Source organism: Pan troglodytes, chromosome 13, assembly GCF_028858775.2.
Source record: "Pan troglodytes isolate AG18354 chromosome 13, NHGRI_mPanTro3-v2.0_pri, whole genome shotgun sequence".
NCBI classification, from domain to species: domain Eukaryota; kingdom Metazoa; phylum Chordata; class Mammalia; order Primates; family Hominidae; genus Pan; species Pan troglodytes.
Genome location: NC_072411.2, coordinates 86,959,413 through 86,977,790, shown reverse-complemented (window position 1 = coordinate 86,977,790; position 18,378 = coordinate 86,959,413). Strand labels below are relative to the sequence as shown.

Below are 18,378 nucleotides of genomic sequence, written 5' to 3'. Positions count from 1 at the left end.
TAAACAATTTTACGTGAAATTATTTTAAAGGGTCTGAGATTTTTACCTTTCTTGAAAGTTAACAAGTTAGCATGCACAATATTCTGTATTTGATAGAAGTATGAGACAAATTAGCAATGAAGGGAAATACTTATTACTTATAGCAGTATCAGCATTTTTGTGCAGGTTCTCTGATCCTCAGTTCTGACAGAGTAATGTCAAACAGACCTAGGTGACACCTGCACACAGTCAGTTGCATTAGAGCAGAGGAATGCTGATTTAAGAGCATCTGATATTTTCTCTATTTTTGCGTAATAACTCATGCCTACCTTTTCTTCAGAAGAAGAAACTATCACTCTCCTCCAAGTGTGTTCACTATTTTAACATTCTTGAGAAGAGCAATTTAAAACAAAATGAATTCAGTGCCTCACTTATAAGGGATGCAGCAATGTAAAAGCCACATGGAGAATTGCCTCTCAATACCTTCTAATTTACAAAGGTGATTTCTTGGGACCTGCTTGTAATTATTGGAAACATTTGAAGATGGAGAGAACATCGAATCAACATCATTTGAGAATAAAATAGTGCTACATGATTCTAATGAGGTAGGAAAGGTAAACTATAAAAGAATAGTAGAAAATAACGCAGTTGTAGCAGACACTGGAATTTTACTCTGTGTGTGTGCCCTTCCTCCAGCTTGTATTTTATTTTATTTTCTTCTTAAGGGCCTGTAATTTTATTTCTAAGGTCATGAAATGGCAAGTCTTTTCACAGAACTTCCCTTGGGATACTGGTGACACTTAGCCTACACTTGCAGAGTTGAAAGCAGTGGACAGTTTTTTTTCCTGATGGCTGCTTTTAGCCAATCACAGATTGATGCTCGAATTGAAAGGTCACTATGCTTCTAATCAAGACAACACTCAAATGGAGCTTACACTTCCATGTTTTCCTGAGGAATCAGGCTGAATTTACCTTCAGAATTTTCTGGAAATAATATTCTTCTTGACTTCTTCCCTTTCCTTTCTTGGTTTTCCCTATGTTCTTAGTTTTCTTCTGGAAGCTCTTTTTTAATAAATCATTTACACACAAATTCATGTCTCAGATTCTCTTCTGGTTAACTATCTGAAGACAAATGGGAAAGATAAATGAAAAGGATAGCTAAATCCTTTTAATTAGTGCTTACCATATACCAGCAGTGTGTCAGAATTTTATTTCATTCTTACAACAACGCTGAGATAAATATTATTATTCCATTTTACTTATGAGAAGCCGAGGTTCAGAGAGGTTTAACTAACTAACTTGTCTAAGTCCTGAGCTAATAAGTGTCTTAGTCTGCTTAGGCTGCCGTAACAAAATGCCATAGACTGACAGGCTTAAAAGCAGGAATGTATTTTCTCACAGTGTGAAGGCCGGAAGTGAAAATCAGGGAGCCAGCATGGTCAGGTTCTGGTAAGGGCTCTCTTTCGGGCTTGCAGATGGTTGCTTTCTCACTGTGTCCTCATATGGCATGGAAAAGGAGAGAGATCTCTCACTCTTCCTCTTCTTATAAGGACACTAATCCCATTATGAGGGCACCACTTTCATGACATAATCTAACAGTAATTACCTCCCAAAGGTCCCATCTCCAAATACCATCACACTGGGGCTCAGGGTTTCAACATACAATTCTAGAGGGACACAAACTTTCAGTCCATTGCAGTGGTGAAGCTCAGTTCTAGAGCTGCCTCCTTCTAAAAACTGTGCTCCTAAATATTTAACGTAAGTTTGTGGGAGAAATGTATGTCTTTTTCCCTCCTGCAGAGTTTGGGAAATCTAGTTCAACTTCTAGGCTTCTGAACTGTACTTTTCTAGTAAAAGAGCATCTCTGAAGAATATTTTCATGTTATTCTTGGTATAGATATATTTTAGTTGGAGGTACATGACAGATCCTAAATGCTAGATTATCTAACCCATATTTGAAAACCTCTTATGAGTTTCCTAGCTTTCCTGCATTTGTTGCAATAGGTGTATCTCAGGTAAGTAGAGGTCACTGAGATGAGCCACTCTGAAGTGTCCAAAAACACAGTATTTCCAAGGAAAATAGTACATTTTCAGAGGCAGTGCTTAGAGACTTGATCCACCTGTGGATCTTGAGAATTAACTTATCTAGTTGGATATTTTGCTAAATTTTGACTCATTGGGCTGATTGACATAGAAGCAGAATTCTTAATGAAATGTCTTTGTATTAGCAGCAACTAACTAAAATAACTTTATTAATTCTTAAATAAAAGAGTCTTATAGCTTCCCTCCTAGTCTGAACAGGAATTTGCCTTTATTTTCTTATAGTACCTTTGTGAATAAGAAAAGAATAGAAAACTTCCAGTCTAGTAATGATGAAACCATTCCACAAGGAATTGACAAGTTCAAACTGCTTGGGTGCATGCCACTTCCAATCCAACTTATTTAAAATTAATATTATTTTTAATGGCCAAAAACCATTACGAATGATTACAAATTATAAAAATGTCTTAACATATAGTTCACTAAAAGAAAAAAATCAAAACAGCAACAAGGACATAGGAGAACAAAGAAAGCTTTTTTGTTTTCTAAAAAATAATACATAAAATTAATCTTGCATAGAATTTGCCTTAATATTTTGATTTATCAATTAAATAGTAAAGGGAAAAATTATATTATTAAATGAAATAGGTCACATAATATAAACTTGAAAATGAAAAAAGTGTTGACTTTATGAATCGATAAAATTATGACTGATTTTAATCAAATAAGTTATCTCCATTGAAAGTGTGTTAAATATTAAGGAATATGGACCATTTGATTCTCAAAGTAAGATATTAAGTAAAATATATTCAACACATTAATATTTATGTACCTGTGAATTATATAAAACAGATGACCCATATAAAGTTAAAATATTAAGCCTTTAAAAATGTCTCAGATTTCCTTATGCCTACTTCCACTATTATTCAACTAATATTTTTGAACATATGAATACCTGCAGTCATTTTTCATATCGTATAGTATTAGTCTTATCCAGGTTTCCTTATATAATTTGGTTTCCTCACATTCAACTGTATCCTAAAAGGAAACATGAATAATGATACTAAGGAAAAATAATCAATAAGTTATATTTGTTTTACTAGGAAATTTCAAAAAAATTTACATGAATAACATCAGTGAACAACTTGGAACTGCTTTATAGAATTTAAGTCCAGAGGATATTCTAAACATACATTCAAGCTCTATATTAACATATAGGGAATCTAAGTTGCACATAAATTAATTGATAAACATGATCTTATACCTAGTCAAATCTTCATATACATGCAGTAGAGTTGGACATCATTATAAAATCTAAACCTATTTTTGTAGTGTTTATAACCATAATTCTATTTCTTTCTAGCCCTTTGTAGGTATTCTAAAAAGCTTTGCATATATTTTATTGCCCACAATTCTCTTTTAAAGTCAATGCAATATGGCTCCTAGGCTTACCATTCTATTAAAACTACCATATCAGACTCAGCAATGGCTTAGGTCATGAAACGAAGAATGCATGCTTCTCATTTACTTAAACACTTAAAGCTATTGACAACTCTTAAACATGCCCTTTTACTTAAAACTGTCTCTTGCTACCATTTTCATTGTGCTATAATTTTCTAGTTTATATTCAAGCTCTATGGATACTTTGTGTCCTCTGTAGTTGTTTCCTCTTCTTCCCAAGCTTAAATGCTGGTTGCTATTTCCAGGATTGACTTCTCTCTGTAGTCTTTACATTTTTTCAGAGGGTAATCTCAAATCTCATAATATTTTAATTAAAATGAATAGGGTGATGATTCCAAAATACATTTCCTTAGTATATGTGTATGTGTATATATGTGCCTTTTAACTTTATACCTGTATAATAGATTATTTTAAAATGATCTGCATTTGTATCTTTTCAGAGTAATTGAATTCTAAATTCCCTTTAAAACTGATTCTCAAAGCATAATGAGTAGCTGTTAGGATATGCTGTAGGACACCATTACACTTACTATCACTACTGTTGATAATTTGCTTACCAAAATTCAGATTTGTTTGTTCTCAGATCACTTTGTTCATGTTTCATTTGTTACTATAATTACATAATTTAATTCACTGTTAAGTGAAATGACGAAATGTGAATATAAGCAGATACAGTTTATTCCTTAGCATGCTTTAGAAATTCTAAATTAAGGTGGTTGCTAACTAAATTATTTTAACTGTGGTGTGAGTATAGCTATATAAGATAGGAGAAAAATAAATAATTTAAAAACACAATTTTAATTTGTTCAGAAATGTATTTAAGTCCTCAGTACATTTTAAATAAGAAAACTTAGAATTCCATAGATGATTTATTTTGAGTATGGATTATGTAGAAGATGACCAATAACTTCAAAGGATTATGTAAGAAAAGGTGACTAATAACTTTGAATAAATTCAAAGCAAAGACCTTGGATCTATAGCACAATGTTGGTAAATTTAAAATACAAAAAGATAATGTGAGTTAGTACACGATGCTTATACTGTGCCTGTGTGCATATGTGCCTTAATGTGTACTTCATCACTTTAAGCAAGTGATAGACAACAAACATATTTTTATTGTTTCAGTTAAGAGAGTTTCTACTACAGCTTGAACTATTTATAAGACTGCCCTACTTAGATATATTCCAGGTACCTCAAATTTCTCTTTTAATTGTCTTTTTTTTTGAGATTATAGTAGATTCACATGCAGTTGCAAGAAATAATATGAAGATATCCCATGTACCTTTGGCCCAGTTTCCCCCAAAGGACGTATCTTACAAAATTACAGTATTTGAAGATGTTATCTTCCATTCTCCAACTTTTGCTTACTGTCTTTCACTTCTATCTTCTCTCCTTGCATTATTTATGAATAACCACATCAACCTAATTATGCAGGCCAGAAACTTAAATTTCATTTGTAAATCCTCTTTTGCCCTCTTCCAAAACTTCTCCTGTAACATAAACCCATACAAGACTTATAAATTATCTAACTTTTTGATTATCCAAATAATATGATTTCTATTTGCTAGCTAGAACTTGAAACTTCCTTTATTTTTCTGGTCTCCTCAACACCCACCAATGAACACACACATACTAATCCACTCTTTCTTATAGAATCCTGCTGATAATTCTAATCTGATACTCTCAGTGAGGGTTATTTACCTTGCTATTTAAAAACTATTAGGGACTATCATCTTACACATAAATTCCTTAATGAGTTCTCTGGCTTTTGTGTTGCTTTTCTCTTCCCTCATTTATCAGAATTTCTCCTTTTATTCTTAATATGTTATATGCTTTCTCAACATATTACGTTTATTAAATTTATTATATTACTCAGCCATCTTATGAAATTGGCTATTTGTTTTTCAACTTCCCCCTTTAGACTCTAAATTCCTTGTTGATAGACTTTATTTCTATTCACTGTTTACTCTCCAGAGCCTAGGAGAGTGCCTGGAACATATTAGACATAAATGATCATAAGAGACAAGTTAGCCTATAAAGGCATTTAATTGAAGAGGCACCTCAAATATGACAATAGCATGGTTATAGCCAGCAGGGGTATAGCATGGTTATATCATTAGGCATAGTTTATCTCCTTCTCCTGAGCACTGATCAAAACTGAGGACAAGTGACCTTGGCTAAAGAATTATTTATTCAATAATTTACTAGAATAGTTATCATGTCATTTTCCTGGTATAACTATGTTTGTCTCCCTTATTCTGGAAGACCTAGGGAAACACGAGATTTATTGATGACATAGAAAATGAAGGTGTCTTATAGTTTTCCAGTAGTTGGGAATTTTTTTTTCCCATCTTATATTATAATGTACCTGAGCGTATATTCCACTCCATTTCTTGACTGTGACTGCAGAGAGACAGAGGCTAGCATCTCATTAAGGAGAAAATGTCCAGGAATTCCATGCAGCAATGATCGGGCTTTATGTTTGTTCCATAAAGTATGGTTAGAGAGACAAAACTCATCCCAGACTTCCTGCAGACATGGAATCCAATGCCTCTAGCTCTGGACTTTTGTGAAAATAGAAGTGATAATGACCAGTAGAGGGTAGACTGCCAGGTCCCTCCCTGTGTGCTAGGCCTAACTGAATGATTTGGACTTTGGAAAATTTGTTATTTGCTGAAGCAGCAGTAAAAGTTTACATCTCTCAAAATACGATGAAGACTTGAAGTCATTTTGAAAGGAATGCAGCATACCTGAGGGCAAGTGAGCCAGGTCAGGAACAAAAACATTACCTCCTTGTGAATGAGGGTTTTTTTGGTTTTGTTTTTGTTTAACCAGGTAAAGTCATACTCAGTGCCTGATTTAACATTTATACTCCCACTTTGTAATTCCTTCACCTACTTCAAAATGTCCCAGCCCATTAATTAAGAAAGCCACATACGTGTTCCTTTCCAAAGGCACTATGGGACAACGTGATATAGGAACACTGTGGCCTGCTTTATTCAACCTCTTGACTGTGACTGTAAAGGAAGAGTAGCTTTGCCAAGGGGAGAATGTTCAGAAGTTGCAGGCAGTTACTATCATGTAGTAGAACGGGCACTGGTTCCTGGGAAGGAAGAGAGAAAGCATTCAGTACTGCAAAGCAGCTTTCAAGTAACAGATTTTGAGATTTTTTTTTTTAATCCACTTTCTGTCACTAAGTTCAGGTCTCACATGTAATTTAATTTTAGATTTGTTTGCTGAAATGCTATAATGAATTATTTTTCATATAGAAGGTTTTGTTTTTGTACTCTATCTAAAACTCTGTATCTATAGCCAACTTTTAAACTTCATTGTTGGTAAAGTCTTATTTTAGTCAACATGGATAAACCAGTTCTTAACATAGACAGAACCTCCAACAAATTGACAGTATAACCACAATGAGCTTTAATAGCTACCTCTAACAGTACTACATTTATTTATATACAAATGCATTGCTGTAGAGTCTTTTCTATGCTAATATGTTTAGGCAAAGCTTTTCTATATGGAATAATAATGTTACATTATATTTGTTTAGCAATTTTAAAAGATAGTGTCAAGACAGTGTTATATATTAGCACAGAGGATTGGCAAGCACATAATTAATCCTTAGGTACTATAAAATGCAATTATAATTGCTAATGTGTAAAATGTATTTAAAATATTACATTATGCTTCACACTACCTAAGAAATTGTATGGGCTCACAAAGGTCATGGTCTGAAAAGTTGTAATGCAGGATAGAAAATAAAAGATTTCACATCTCAAAACTTATTAATATTTCTATCATTGTTTTATTTCAGTACAACTGTTCTGGAAATGAAAGCCATTTAATAAAAACTATAATCTGTTTTAGGCTTATCATTTTAATGTTAAGATTGATTCTCTGCCAACAGACATAAGTTGAAGTAATAGTCACTTGCGAAATCATTAGATTAAAAAACAAGTTGAATGCGGTAAGCAGATTAGTCAAAACTCAAAGCATTAATTTGAAGCATAGCTATTTTCAGAGATGCATAGAAAACATGGGCTTCAATATTAAGGCACCTTAAATGTTGGATTTTTAAAAACTAAAGTCTCCTTGACTTTAAAATGTTGTAACTTAGGTAAGCTCAGTCAAGAAATATAAGGGGAATTATTCAAAAGGAGGATAATGTGCAATGTAAGTCAATAAGCATCCAGAACAAACATAATTTACTCGGTTACAGAAGCTGGTTGCAACAAGTTCAACTAGAATAATCAAGACACAGTGTCTGGGTTGCAAGCTTAGGCACTAGCAAGACGATGGATCAATTAGAAAACACAACAGGAGCAAACCCCAGGCAGCAGTTACATTCTGCAGAGCACAATACAGTGCCAACAGGAGCTAGGAAGGAGCATAGGGTCTAGTCTTGTTCTCGAGGGGAATGTGAACTAAGCAGAGTAACAAGGGAGCTTAGGCTATGAGAGGGTTTTCCAGTTAGAGGTTAAGTAATTGCACAAAGCTACTGGAGCAAAAGGAAAATCATTCTTTTACACAATTGCTCAAGTCTTGCTTCTAGTTAATTGAATCTTAGTTCTTGTAAGGTCCGATAAAAATTCAGGTCTGGTAGAGTTGTTTGTTATGGAATTAGAGATAATAGAACATTTTTGGAAAAAACTAAAGGTTTAATGTGAGGCCTGTCATCAAAACTCCTTTACTTAATACATGGGCCCTTCCCAAAGAATGTATGTTTTATGCCTATACCATCAATAAACATGTTGAAAAAAGAAAGAAAATTAATATTAAATGAAATAATTAAAATAGTCTTAATCAATACAGTCTAGATACAAAAGGTAACAATACTAAACACAGTATGCTTAGTTCAATTGAAATATAATGAGATCTATTTTTTAAAAATCTAAAGTACATAATAAAATACTCTAAATACTGTGAAGATAATAAAAGTATAGAAAATCACCACATGAAAAATGTTAGGAAGTAATTTGTAAAAAATTAAAATGCAGCAGTTGAAATCAGATTTTTTTTCTTTTTTTTTTTTTTTTTTTTTTGAGACAGAGTCCTGCTCTGTTCCTGGAGTGCATTGGCTTTTTTTGACTCATTGCAACCTCTGCCTCCCGGGTTCAGGCGATTTTTCTGTCTCAGCCTGCCAAGTAGCTGGCATTATAGGTGCCTGCCGCCATGCCCGGCTAATTTTTGTATTTTTAGCAGAGAGGGGCTTTCACCATGTTAGCCAGGCTAATCTCAAACTCCTGACCTCAAGTGATCTGCCTGCCTCGGCTTCCCAAAGTGCTGGGATTAGAAGTGTGAGCCCCCCCGCACCTCTCCTAAAACCAGAATTTTTAAAACTGAAAATATTAACATTAATTAAATATGTAAACACATATATTCAAAATAAGAGTTATCAATAAATTGTCAATAAAAATAATGAGGTAATTTAAAAACAACAAGTTTGTCCAAATGTTGTGGGTTATTGTTAAGCTGATTAAAATAACAGTTTAGGAGATTAAGGGAGAAAGTAAAAGAGATTATTTAAAAATAACAGTTTAGGATATTAAATAAGAAGAAAGCTGGTTACACTTTTAATTTTCTCCCAGGAACTTCCAGGCTCAAGTAGATTCCAGAGCTCACATTCTTAAAGGTCAAAAGCTCAGGGCAGTTGCTAGTCTACAAAATGCTTGTATCCATAAGTAAAAGTATCTTGCTATAGGCATTTGGCTTAGTGGGCAATGATGTCTTTGTGTAAAAAACAAAAAGCGGTCTCTTCCTCTGAACCAATGCCTGCCATCTTGGTTGGGGGGATAAGGATGTAATCCACAAGGGTGGTAGACAGTGGCCTATGTTTCAGCCAAAATCAGCATTTTGGAACTAACTGCATAGCCTTCTACTGTTGCTTCTAAAGCAGGACTTTGGGCATCAACTCATGATATAAATAAGTCTCAATCCTTTATCCAATTTTATTTGTGAGAGAAGGTAAACAGCTTATTGGAAAACTTCCCAGGGGCAACATTCTCTCCCAAGGACACATAAGTGACAGTGGCTTAGCAGACGAATAAGTAGAAAAAAAAAAGTAGATAAAAAAATGAGGAATGAAGAACACAGGACAGTGGTGTAATGCAATGCTGAATATAAATTCAATCTATTTTAATTGATGAATAATGAAATCTCAAACTTTGGATGGCTAAATACAAGATTTTGCATGTCTGCTTTCTATACTAGACTCAAATATCTGAATAGCAAGTATGTTCTATTAATATCTCTGGCCCTGAAAACTAGTTTAGTGTCTGATACATAATAATATGTTATGTTTGGTAGCAAGTATTAATAAAATGATAGATGATAGATGCAGGATAGATTAGATAAATAATAAACAGATAGATAAGTAGGTAGGTAAATAAATACATTGAGATCAAGATCAATACAGTAAAGTTTGAGCATTCCTCTTGGGCCAGAAGAAAGGGTTAAAGTTGTGCTTTGATTTTTGGTGGTAGAGTTCTATTTTAAGTGATCTACAATTCCATTAAAAAAAGTTCTATATATTTAACATTTTGAAACCGTTATTTTGTTTTGAAAAATTATCTTTTTATTTAGAAGGATTTAGGACTTATTTGGAGTAAAAATAGGTAACAATTCTGGAACCCTAGTACACTCTTCATAGATTTTAATTATATTTTTTCAATTCATTTTATTCTTCACTTAACAAAATTTTGTTAAATGTTTACTATGTGTTACATTCTACAGAGACTCAAGGAGCTCTCAGTCTAGTGATTTTGACAAACAAGGCAATATATTCGACACAGAGAATACACTATGACAAAATTTGTGCTCGGCATGTTACGGGAAGAGAGAAGACAAGAAGCCATCTCATTAGGGGAGAGGGGGAACCTGGGAGAGAATTCCTAAAAGAAATCGACATCTTGAATTTTGGCTCTTTAGTGGTTATCCAAGTGAAGAAATATAGAGAGAGTAAGGCATTGTAGGACAGCAAAACATGCTCACACAATCTCAAGGGAGATTTAGATCAGTATATTAGAATGGTTGGCCCAGAGGAGAGCTGGAAGGAATGATCCTGAGAGGCTGGAACCTACTTCAGCACAGATTTTCCAAGACATACTAAGGACTTTGGTGTTTATCTTGAGAATAATTGAAAACTCTGAATAAGTTTTAAAGTAAGGACATGTCATAATAAGACTACATTTTAAAAATGTAGCCCTGGTGAGAGCAGTGTTAGAAGATGAATTGCAGAAAAGGGAGACTGGGAGGATGGAGACATTGATTTAAAACAGCAATTCAGCATATGGACAACTAAAAGCAGGAGAAATGGAATTGAAAAAAAATTTAAGGAAATAGAGCCAAATGGTTCTTGATTGCTTTGATGTGGGCATAAACTTATAACTTGAATAACAGGTTTTATTATAATGATATCCACAAAGTTTAGAAACACAGAAAAGAACAGATTTTGGTAGTATGTATAAAGTAAGATGATGGGTTTGAGTTCTGAGTTCAAAATACTTGGAAGATATCCAGGTTAAGCTGTCCTGTGGATAGTTTGATATAGGACTTTGACTTATAAAAAAAAACTTGGAGAAAATGTATAATTGACACATGCATAGTAGTTGAAGTTGTGGATGACTTTCTTTCCTATTATCCAATGTAAAAACCTTTGTTAATTGGCTACAGTTACTTTCTACATTCAGGTTTCATTCTATTTTCCAAATCATTCATCCTTACAATAACAAATGGTATGACAACGCCTGTAACTAGCAGACTAGAGATGGTGGGTAAGAGATAGTGTTAGAATCATTTAAATTTCCAAAGTATATAGGATGTACAACAATTTATGCTGGGAAAGGACTGAAATTTTTTCTTCAGGATACACCTTATAGCACACTGTCAGCCAGCATCCAAAACTACTTCCAGAGTATGACTGCCCGAATGGCTTGACTCTTGCTGCCATTAATGTGGGCTTGCCTGGTGGTCCTCTGACAGCCTCACTGCCTAATGACAGCTCTCTGACTTACCTGTCTGGTTGCTCTGCTCATTGTTGTTCTTCAGCCTACTGGCCTGATTTCCTTGATTCTGGAGTTGATGTTGTCAGAATAGTTGAATATGTGTGTCTCACCATCCATTCATTTTGAGTCCTTGACACATAACAGATGCCCAGACCATGTAAGCAATATCTTAGCAATGTATCAGAAAACTAGAAGAATTTTTTATAATCAGACTGACTTTGACAGTGATTAACTAGGTTCAAGTTTCTTGTCCAGACCTGGTATCCATGAGAACCAATTATTTTATCTGTAAAGCTGAGTTTTAATTAATCTTAATTGAGAACTTTCCTCCTCAAAGTTTCTAGAAATTCCTGTCATATATCTAGCAATCAGGCACATTCTCCTACAACTAAAAAGTTAACCATACCTAACCATATCATTTAACAAATAAATAAGAGAGAAGCAGAATTTGAAAAACATGAATGATAACATGGTGAAAGAAAAGGAGGCACATAATACACAAATGATGTCTGCAATAACGTTAAAAAAGATCAATAAACAAAGCAATTGCAGGATTAAAACAAGAGGTAAGAGGTGAACAACCAAGATGATAGAAGATACAAAGAAGAGGAAAATATGCATGTTTTAAAGTCAAACACTTGGTTTGATTTTTTAACATCAAAAACAGCAATTCTGCTTTGACAGATTAAAAACAAACTGGGTCAGCATTCCCCAGTAGATATCTCCATCTATTTTATCTTCAAAGATAGTTTCAAATATTTTGCCTGGGGAAAAAATCATCCTTTCCAATTTTAGTTCCTGTTTTTTGAACATATTATCTTACAGCATTTGACATGGAATTGCTTCCTTATTATTTTTATCTACTTATTAGTCAATCATTAAATGGTATACTCAGTCTTTCACAAGCATTTTTCAGGTGAACATTCAAATAAACCAGTGATTATTATGCCAAATATCATGAAAGTAAATGGCCTAGATTTTCTTTCTTATTTTTCTTACATAAGATATAATTAAATATTGATTATTTTTATATGGGAAAATACTTTTAGGTCCCTAATTATTTAGGGTAATCCAGTTCCTATGCCAGCCATATAAAATATTTCCTCAGTACAGCATCATTTAAAACTTGCTTTCCATTTAAAGTGACTCAATTGGGCTCCGAAACCCTGGATTTATTGCCAGGCTACTATAATCTGCTCTTATTGCAAATGGTGAGGACAACCCACTTTAAAAGGGATGTATACTTTGTCTTGCCAATGGTATGGACTGGGACAGGTATAAGAAATATTCTTGGGGATAGCGTGCTATTTCCTAGTTCTCTATTGACTCATTATATTCTTAAGTACACATAAAAGCACTTGAGTGAGCAGTAATGCAGAGGTCATTAAAAATAAAGCAGAGCCTGTAATCCCAGCACTTTGGGAAGCTGAGGCAGGTGGATCACTTGAGGTCAGGAGTTCGAGACCAGCCTGACCAACATGGAAAAACCCCGTCTCTACTAAAAATGCAAAAATTAGCCAGGCATGGTGGCATGCACCTGTAATCCCAGCTACTTGTGAGGGTGAGGCAGAAGAATTGCTTGAACCCGGGAGGCAGGGGTTGCAGTGAGCCAAGATCACGCCACTGCACTCCAACCCGGGCAACAGAGCAGACTCTGTCTCAAAAAAAATAAATAAATAAAATAAAGCAGAATCTGGAAGAGTGATGTGGACTTTCTAATTGTTCCTGAGCGATTTAAAAATATAATACAAGCATAACTACTAGAAAGATTTGCAGGTAGAAGGGCTATTTATTTACTCTCCATCCCACTTCCAGATTCTCAATTAAGAGTAACATCCTTATACCGATTGTGTTTACGCCATTCATCCCAAGATGTTATATAACAGGCAGTGTTTATTAAAGTTAAACCTATTCCTTAATTCATGCCAATATTTCCACATATTTCCCACAATAATTAAAAATAAACACAATAAATTTGGGAATTTAAACATTATAAGCACTTATATTGGTTATTTACCATCGCTTGTCTATTAGTCCTGTTCTAGAGTTCCAGAAAGAATACTATATACTTTGCATATTTTTGAGTTATTACCCACCCAAATACTAAAATTACTTTAACATGAATTTCCATGGATTATTTTCTAAAGAGGGGGTCAATTGTTTAGAAAATATAGTAAACTTTGACTATAAGTAACATTGGAAAAACAGAAAAACAAATCGACCCTCTGTTACACTATTCTAAAAGACAGTATCATAGTTAAAGTATTGATAGAGCTCCAAGGATGTTTTGATGGGCCTTGGAGATTCAGAGATTCCTGTGTATGAGTAAAGTGATATAAATCCAACACCTATTGTTACTATACATTCCTAAAACAGGGAAAACCAACTAAAAACAAAAGTTTGATTTACTTAAATAGTTAACAAAAATTTATTGCAAGAGATATTTTTCACTGAATTTACAGTTTCAAGGAACATGGTACAAAACATAGTGCCATCAGCTTTGTCTAAACGTTAAATAGGTGCAAATACACAAAGATTAAGAAAAACCAAGGGAGCATACTTTACAACATAAATTAGAGTACTATAAATATATTTTATGTACATTATACATACTCTTAAGACATCATTTTAATATACAGCATATATTGTATTGATTTTCAAACTATTCAGTGCATTAATAATATTATATATCAGAAACTTAGGGATTTATTTGCATCATTACACTTACAGTAAATGATTTCAAACCAATGACGCCATGTATCGGCCAGTTTATTTCCACCAGTTAAATAGCCATGTACCCACATAGATGAACACTTAACACATATAGCAATAGTTTTCACAAGAGTATTTTTTCCCATTATGGTGATGACTAGAAGAGAGGTTGCAAAGGGATGACAGTAGGGTGTGGGGAAAGCAGTGAAGGAAAGAGTGCATGGGGTAAAGATGGGAAAGCCAGATGGCTAGGATGAAGAACGGAAGCTGGAATGATTGGCATCTGAGGAGGAGCAACAAAAGTTGGCTGGTTCCCAGGACAAAGCCTCGGTCCTACTGGTCCTACTGAGAGCTGAGGTAATGAGGTTCTGGTGAGAGCTGGGATTTGGGAAAGAAACTGTTGGTGTGGCTGAAGCACTTTAAAGGTTCCTGCAGCTGCGGCTGCAGCTGCAGCTGCAGCAGCTGCAGCGTGCTGCTGCAAAACAGTGTGATGGATAGTGGTTACAGAGGTAGAACATAAGGACTGCTGCAAAGGCAAAGGCTGCAGAGGTGTGCTAGGGGGTGGGAGGGCAGCTGGAGGAAAGGTAAATTTAACCTTGTTGGCCAGCATGTTTGGCTGAAGAATGTGCTGGTAGACCTCACATGGTACATTTTTGAATTTGTCATGGTTTTCTAGTGGGATCAATAATGCTTGCTCTGGTAAAGCTAATGGAGCCAGGATTTGCTCAGCTGTTACAAAAGTATGACCACTGACATGTGCTTCTCTGAATGGTAATGGTGGTTGTGTGTTAAGGATTCCTGAATTATAACGCAGCCACTCAGTTGGTGTCTCATTCATCTTTCCTTGCGGAAGGGCCTCAGCCAGTTCATAATGGCAAAGATAGGATTTAGGCTGTGACTGTCTAAAGTTCCTTTCAATATTAGGCACCTGAAAAGGAATTTGCTTTTCATTAAGATTTATATTCTCACTTCTTTCTTTGTGTTCAAGCAGGGTATTGTCAATTGCTTCTTTTGTTGGGGCACTAGCTACACAGACAGATGTGGTGGGATCATTGGAAACATCTGACAATTCACCAGAAGTGGTCTCCATTTCTAAATGCTCAGTTTCACCATTGGTTTCAGAAGGAAGGAGATTGTTAGGGTGGAAAGACAGTTTGTTTCTTAATTGGTTTGTTTGTTCTGAGTTCCTTTCGATTTTTGCAACTTCTTGTGGTTTCATTTTCTCTTTTTTGTCTTCACTTATTAACCTATCCAGAGGATTTAAGGAAGAATTGTCTTTCATGGGATAATCTGTATTTTCTTTGAGTTCTAAAGTTTCAAATCCGGGGTGGAATCTGCCTCTTTTTCGCCTCCGTTTCTTTTTAGGCTTACAGGGAGCAACTGAAGTACTTGGTGGCCTCAAAAATTCTTCTGGTAAATGATTCTGTCGATTTAAACTTTCATCTGAAGAATAAGAATGTGAATGTTGTCTACGTTTTCGATAGAATCTTTCTGATTCATTCATGACAGAATTGTAACCTCTTTTAACAGCCTGATTCTGACTCATGCGTTTCATATCATTTTGAAGAACTAAGCTTCTGTGATCCTGACTACAGCTTGACATTTTGGTTTTCCAACAACAGTAAGTTCTAGAATATGTTAAATTATGTTTCCCAGAATGTATCATTGTTGCATTTGATTGTCCGTTTAAAAGTATTGTGTTATTTTTACAGTGGTTTTTAGAACTGATAGTATCATAAGTGTTGTATTCAGTATTCCATGTTTTACACATTTCTTCATTGTCACTTAAGGATACGGATTCTGATTTGGGCCTTTTATCAAGTAACTGATGTGAGTCTAATAATTGCTCTGCAGCTAAATACTGCTTTTCTGAAATTGGTTCCAATAGATATTTCCCAGCATTTTCAGTGTAACTATTCTCTGCTTCCATTTTGCAGCGAGTTTCTGATTCTTTGGTTTTCTCCATATGATGATGCTGACATAACTTTTTTCTTTTTTTCTTTCTTCTACTTTTATGGAACCAGTATTCATGAGTCTCTTTCAACCTTATTTTGTTGTATTTTTCATCTAGAGTGTCCTGTTTTATTTGACTTTTAGTAAAATTATACTTTTCTGTTTCTCTGATCTTACAGGAAATGTTTTTATACCTCCGACCCGTGTTCTCATTTTTTCCAGAATCACAACTACTGGAGAGAATATCATTAGCCAAAAGAGGAGTGACTTGGGTGCATTTATTTTTGCTACTTCCAATTTCATAATCAGTGAGTCCTTCTGTAGATACATCCTTGCAATCTGAAAGTAGTCCCATGCAAATATCTTCCTGCTTCTGCTGAGAACAAAGATCTTTTAAGTCTGGCTTATTTTTATCTAGATTATTATTTACTTTAGTAGACTTGAAGTCAAAACATAGAGGATTACAGCTATAGGAAATTGATGGTTTAGTAGTTGTATAAACCAGCATTTCTGATGGCCACTGAAGAACTGTAGATCTGTGTTTGTTAAGGACAGGTACAAATGGCTCACATTGTCTTTTGCAGAAATTTGTTTTCTTATGTATAGTTATGTTAACCTCTTCAGTATTTGAAGGATCCAATGTCTCGGGGCCATTTTTATTTTCAACCTCAGTTGTGGATGCCTCGTTATGCTTAACATTTTCCTCTGTGGTAGCTTGCACAGATATGCAATCATTAGACATGTCAAGAACTGTGGATTTATTTCCTAACAACTCAGAACTGTTACCACTAACAGGTATGTCTTCATTAATAACACTCTCTAGTGGTATTTGATCTGCTAATGGGACTGAATTTTGACAATTATCTGCATCAGAAGATAACTGAAGTTGAAACTTGCAAAATGAAGGTAATAATAATGCATCTTTTTCACTAGAGACTACTTTTATCTCTTGAGTTTGAACAGTTTCTTTGTCTCTGCACATTGCCTCTGGTGGATGAAAAGAGTTAGTTTTCTCCTCAGAACTTAAAAGCACATCTGTTGGTGAAGATAGTTGAAGATGACAAGCACTGGGGACAAATCTACTTTTTCTGCTAAATCCTTTTCCCACTGAGGCATCATCACTGTATTCAGAGAAGGCTGCAGCTGAGGACTCTAGCTTCACGGACGCTTTCTTTGGAAATGCAAAAGAAAAGCCGATTTTGTGTCTGTGAATCCCCTGGGCTTGATCCCCAACTTGGTTATTTTTTGCTGTATAATTATTTGCACTTTCTGGATCTTCAGCAACAGTGGTAGCATCTTTAGTATTCTCTTCACTATGAATCAAAGTATATTTGAAATCTTGCTGGTTATTAACTGAATCCACAACAACTCGTTGGGAAATTTCATTACAGTTTTCTCTCACAGTAACAGTTGTTGATTTGAACATGGGGCCACTTCCAGGAGCACTAGAGAGAGAAACAGAAGCGTCTGTTAAATAGCACACTTTTGAGAAAAAAAATAGTCAAATATTTTCATCTTCAAAAAGTCATTATAATATTTTTTCAAATTTTAAAATCTTTGTGACAGAATTGCCTTCATATGGTGTAAGTACTTTCCATGGTGCCACAATATCATTTACTTGTTGGTTACTGTTTGGAATAACTTGGAAATATTGTCCTGAAGTTGCTTTTATAGCTGTTATGAGCAATGTTGAGGATATGCTCTTAACCAGTTCTATCTGACCAAAATTGTCTACCTTCATGGCCTCTTCCGTGATATTTTGAAGTGTTGTATTGTCTAAAGTAAAATTACTTTTGATTCACAAATACTTAATATCATTGATGCTATATGGTAAATATGATGAAAGTTCTAAACAAAACCCTTAATCATGACTGCAGAAAAGCTGGGAATTCAGTTGAACAATTCAATTCACCCAGCATTCACCAAGAGTCTACTATAGCCCAATTGGTATGGGCAAAGGTAACTAAGAGATAGTACTAGCTTTATGAGAGCTTTGACTCTTTTGAAATTGTTAGTCTCAATATTTAAAATTATCCTGAAGTTATATATTATATCATAACATGCAGTAAATGCAGGATAAAAGAAAATTCACTTAAAATATAACTTATTTGGAATTACATTACACTGTAGTGAGTTCTGATGAAAAGAACTATACTGACAAACGCATAAATATAAGAAACCCTAAACCTTATCCTTAACAGAACTCTGTGTGAAGAAAATTCCTGCT

General features: G+C 34.5%; 1 protein-coding gene across 1 annotated transcript in view; it reads right to left on the bottom strand.

Moving 5' to 3' along the window:
• Window positions 1-13,068: 13,068 nt before the first annotated feature.
• Window positions 13,069-18,378, bottom strand: part of ZNF804A (zinc finger protein 804A) — a 339,920-nt gene continuing 334,610 nt past the window's right edge. The window contains exon 4 of the mRNA XM_525981.6: window positions 13,069-17,596. Within this exon, the coding sequence (XP_525981.2) occupies window positions 14,356-17,596 (3,241 nt within the window). The 3' untranslated portion in view covers window positions 13,069-14,355. The remainder of the gene's footprint in view (window positions 17,597-18,378) is intronic.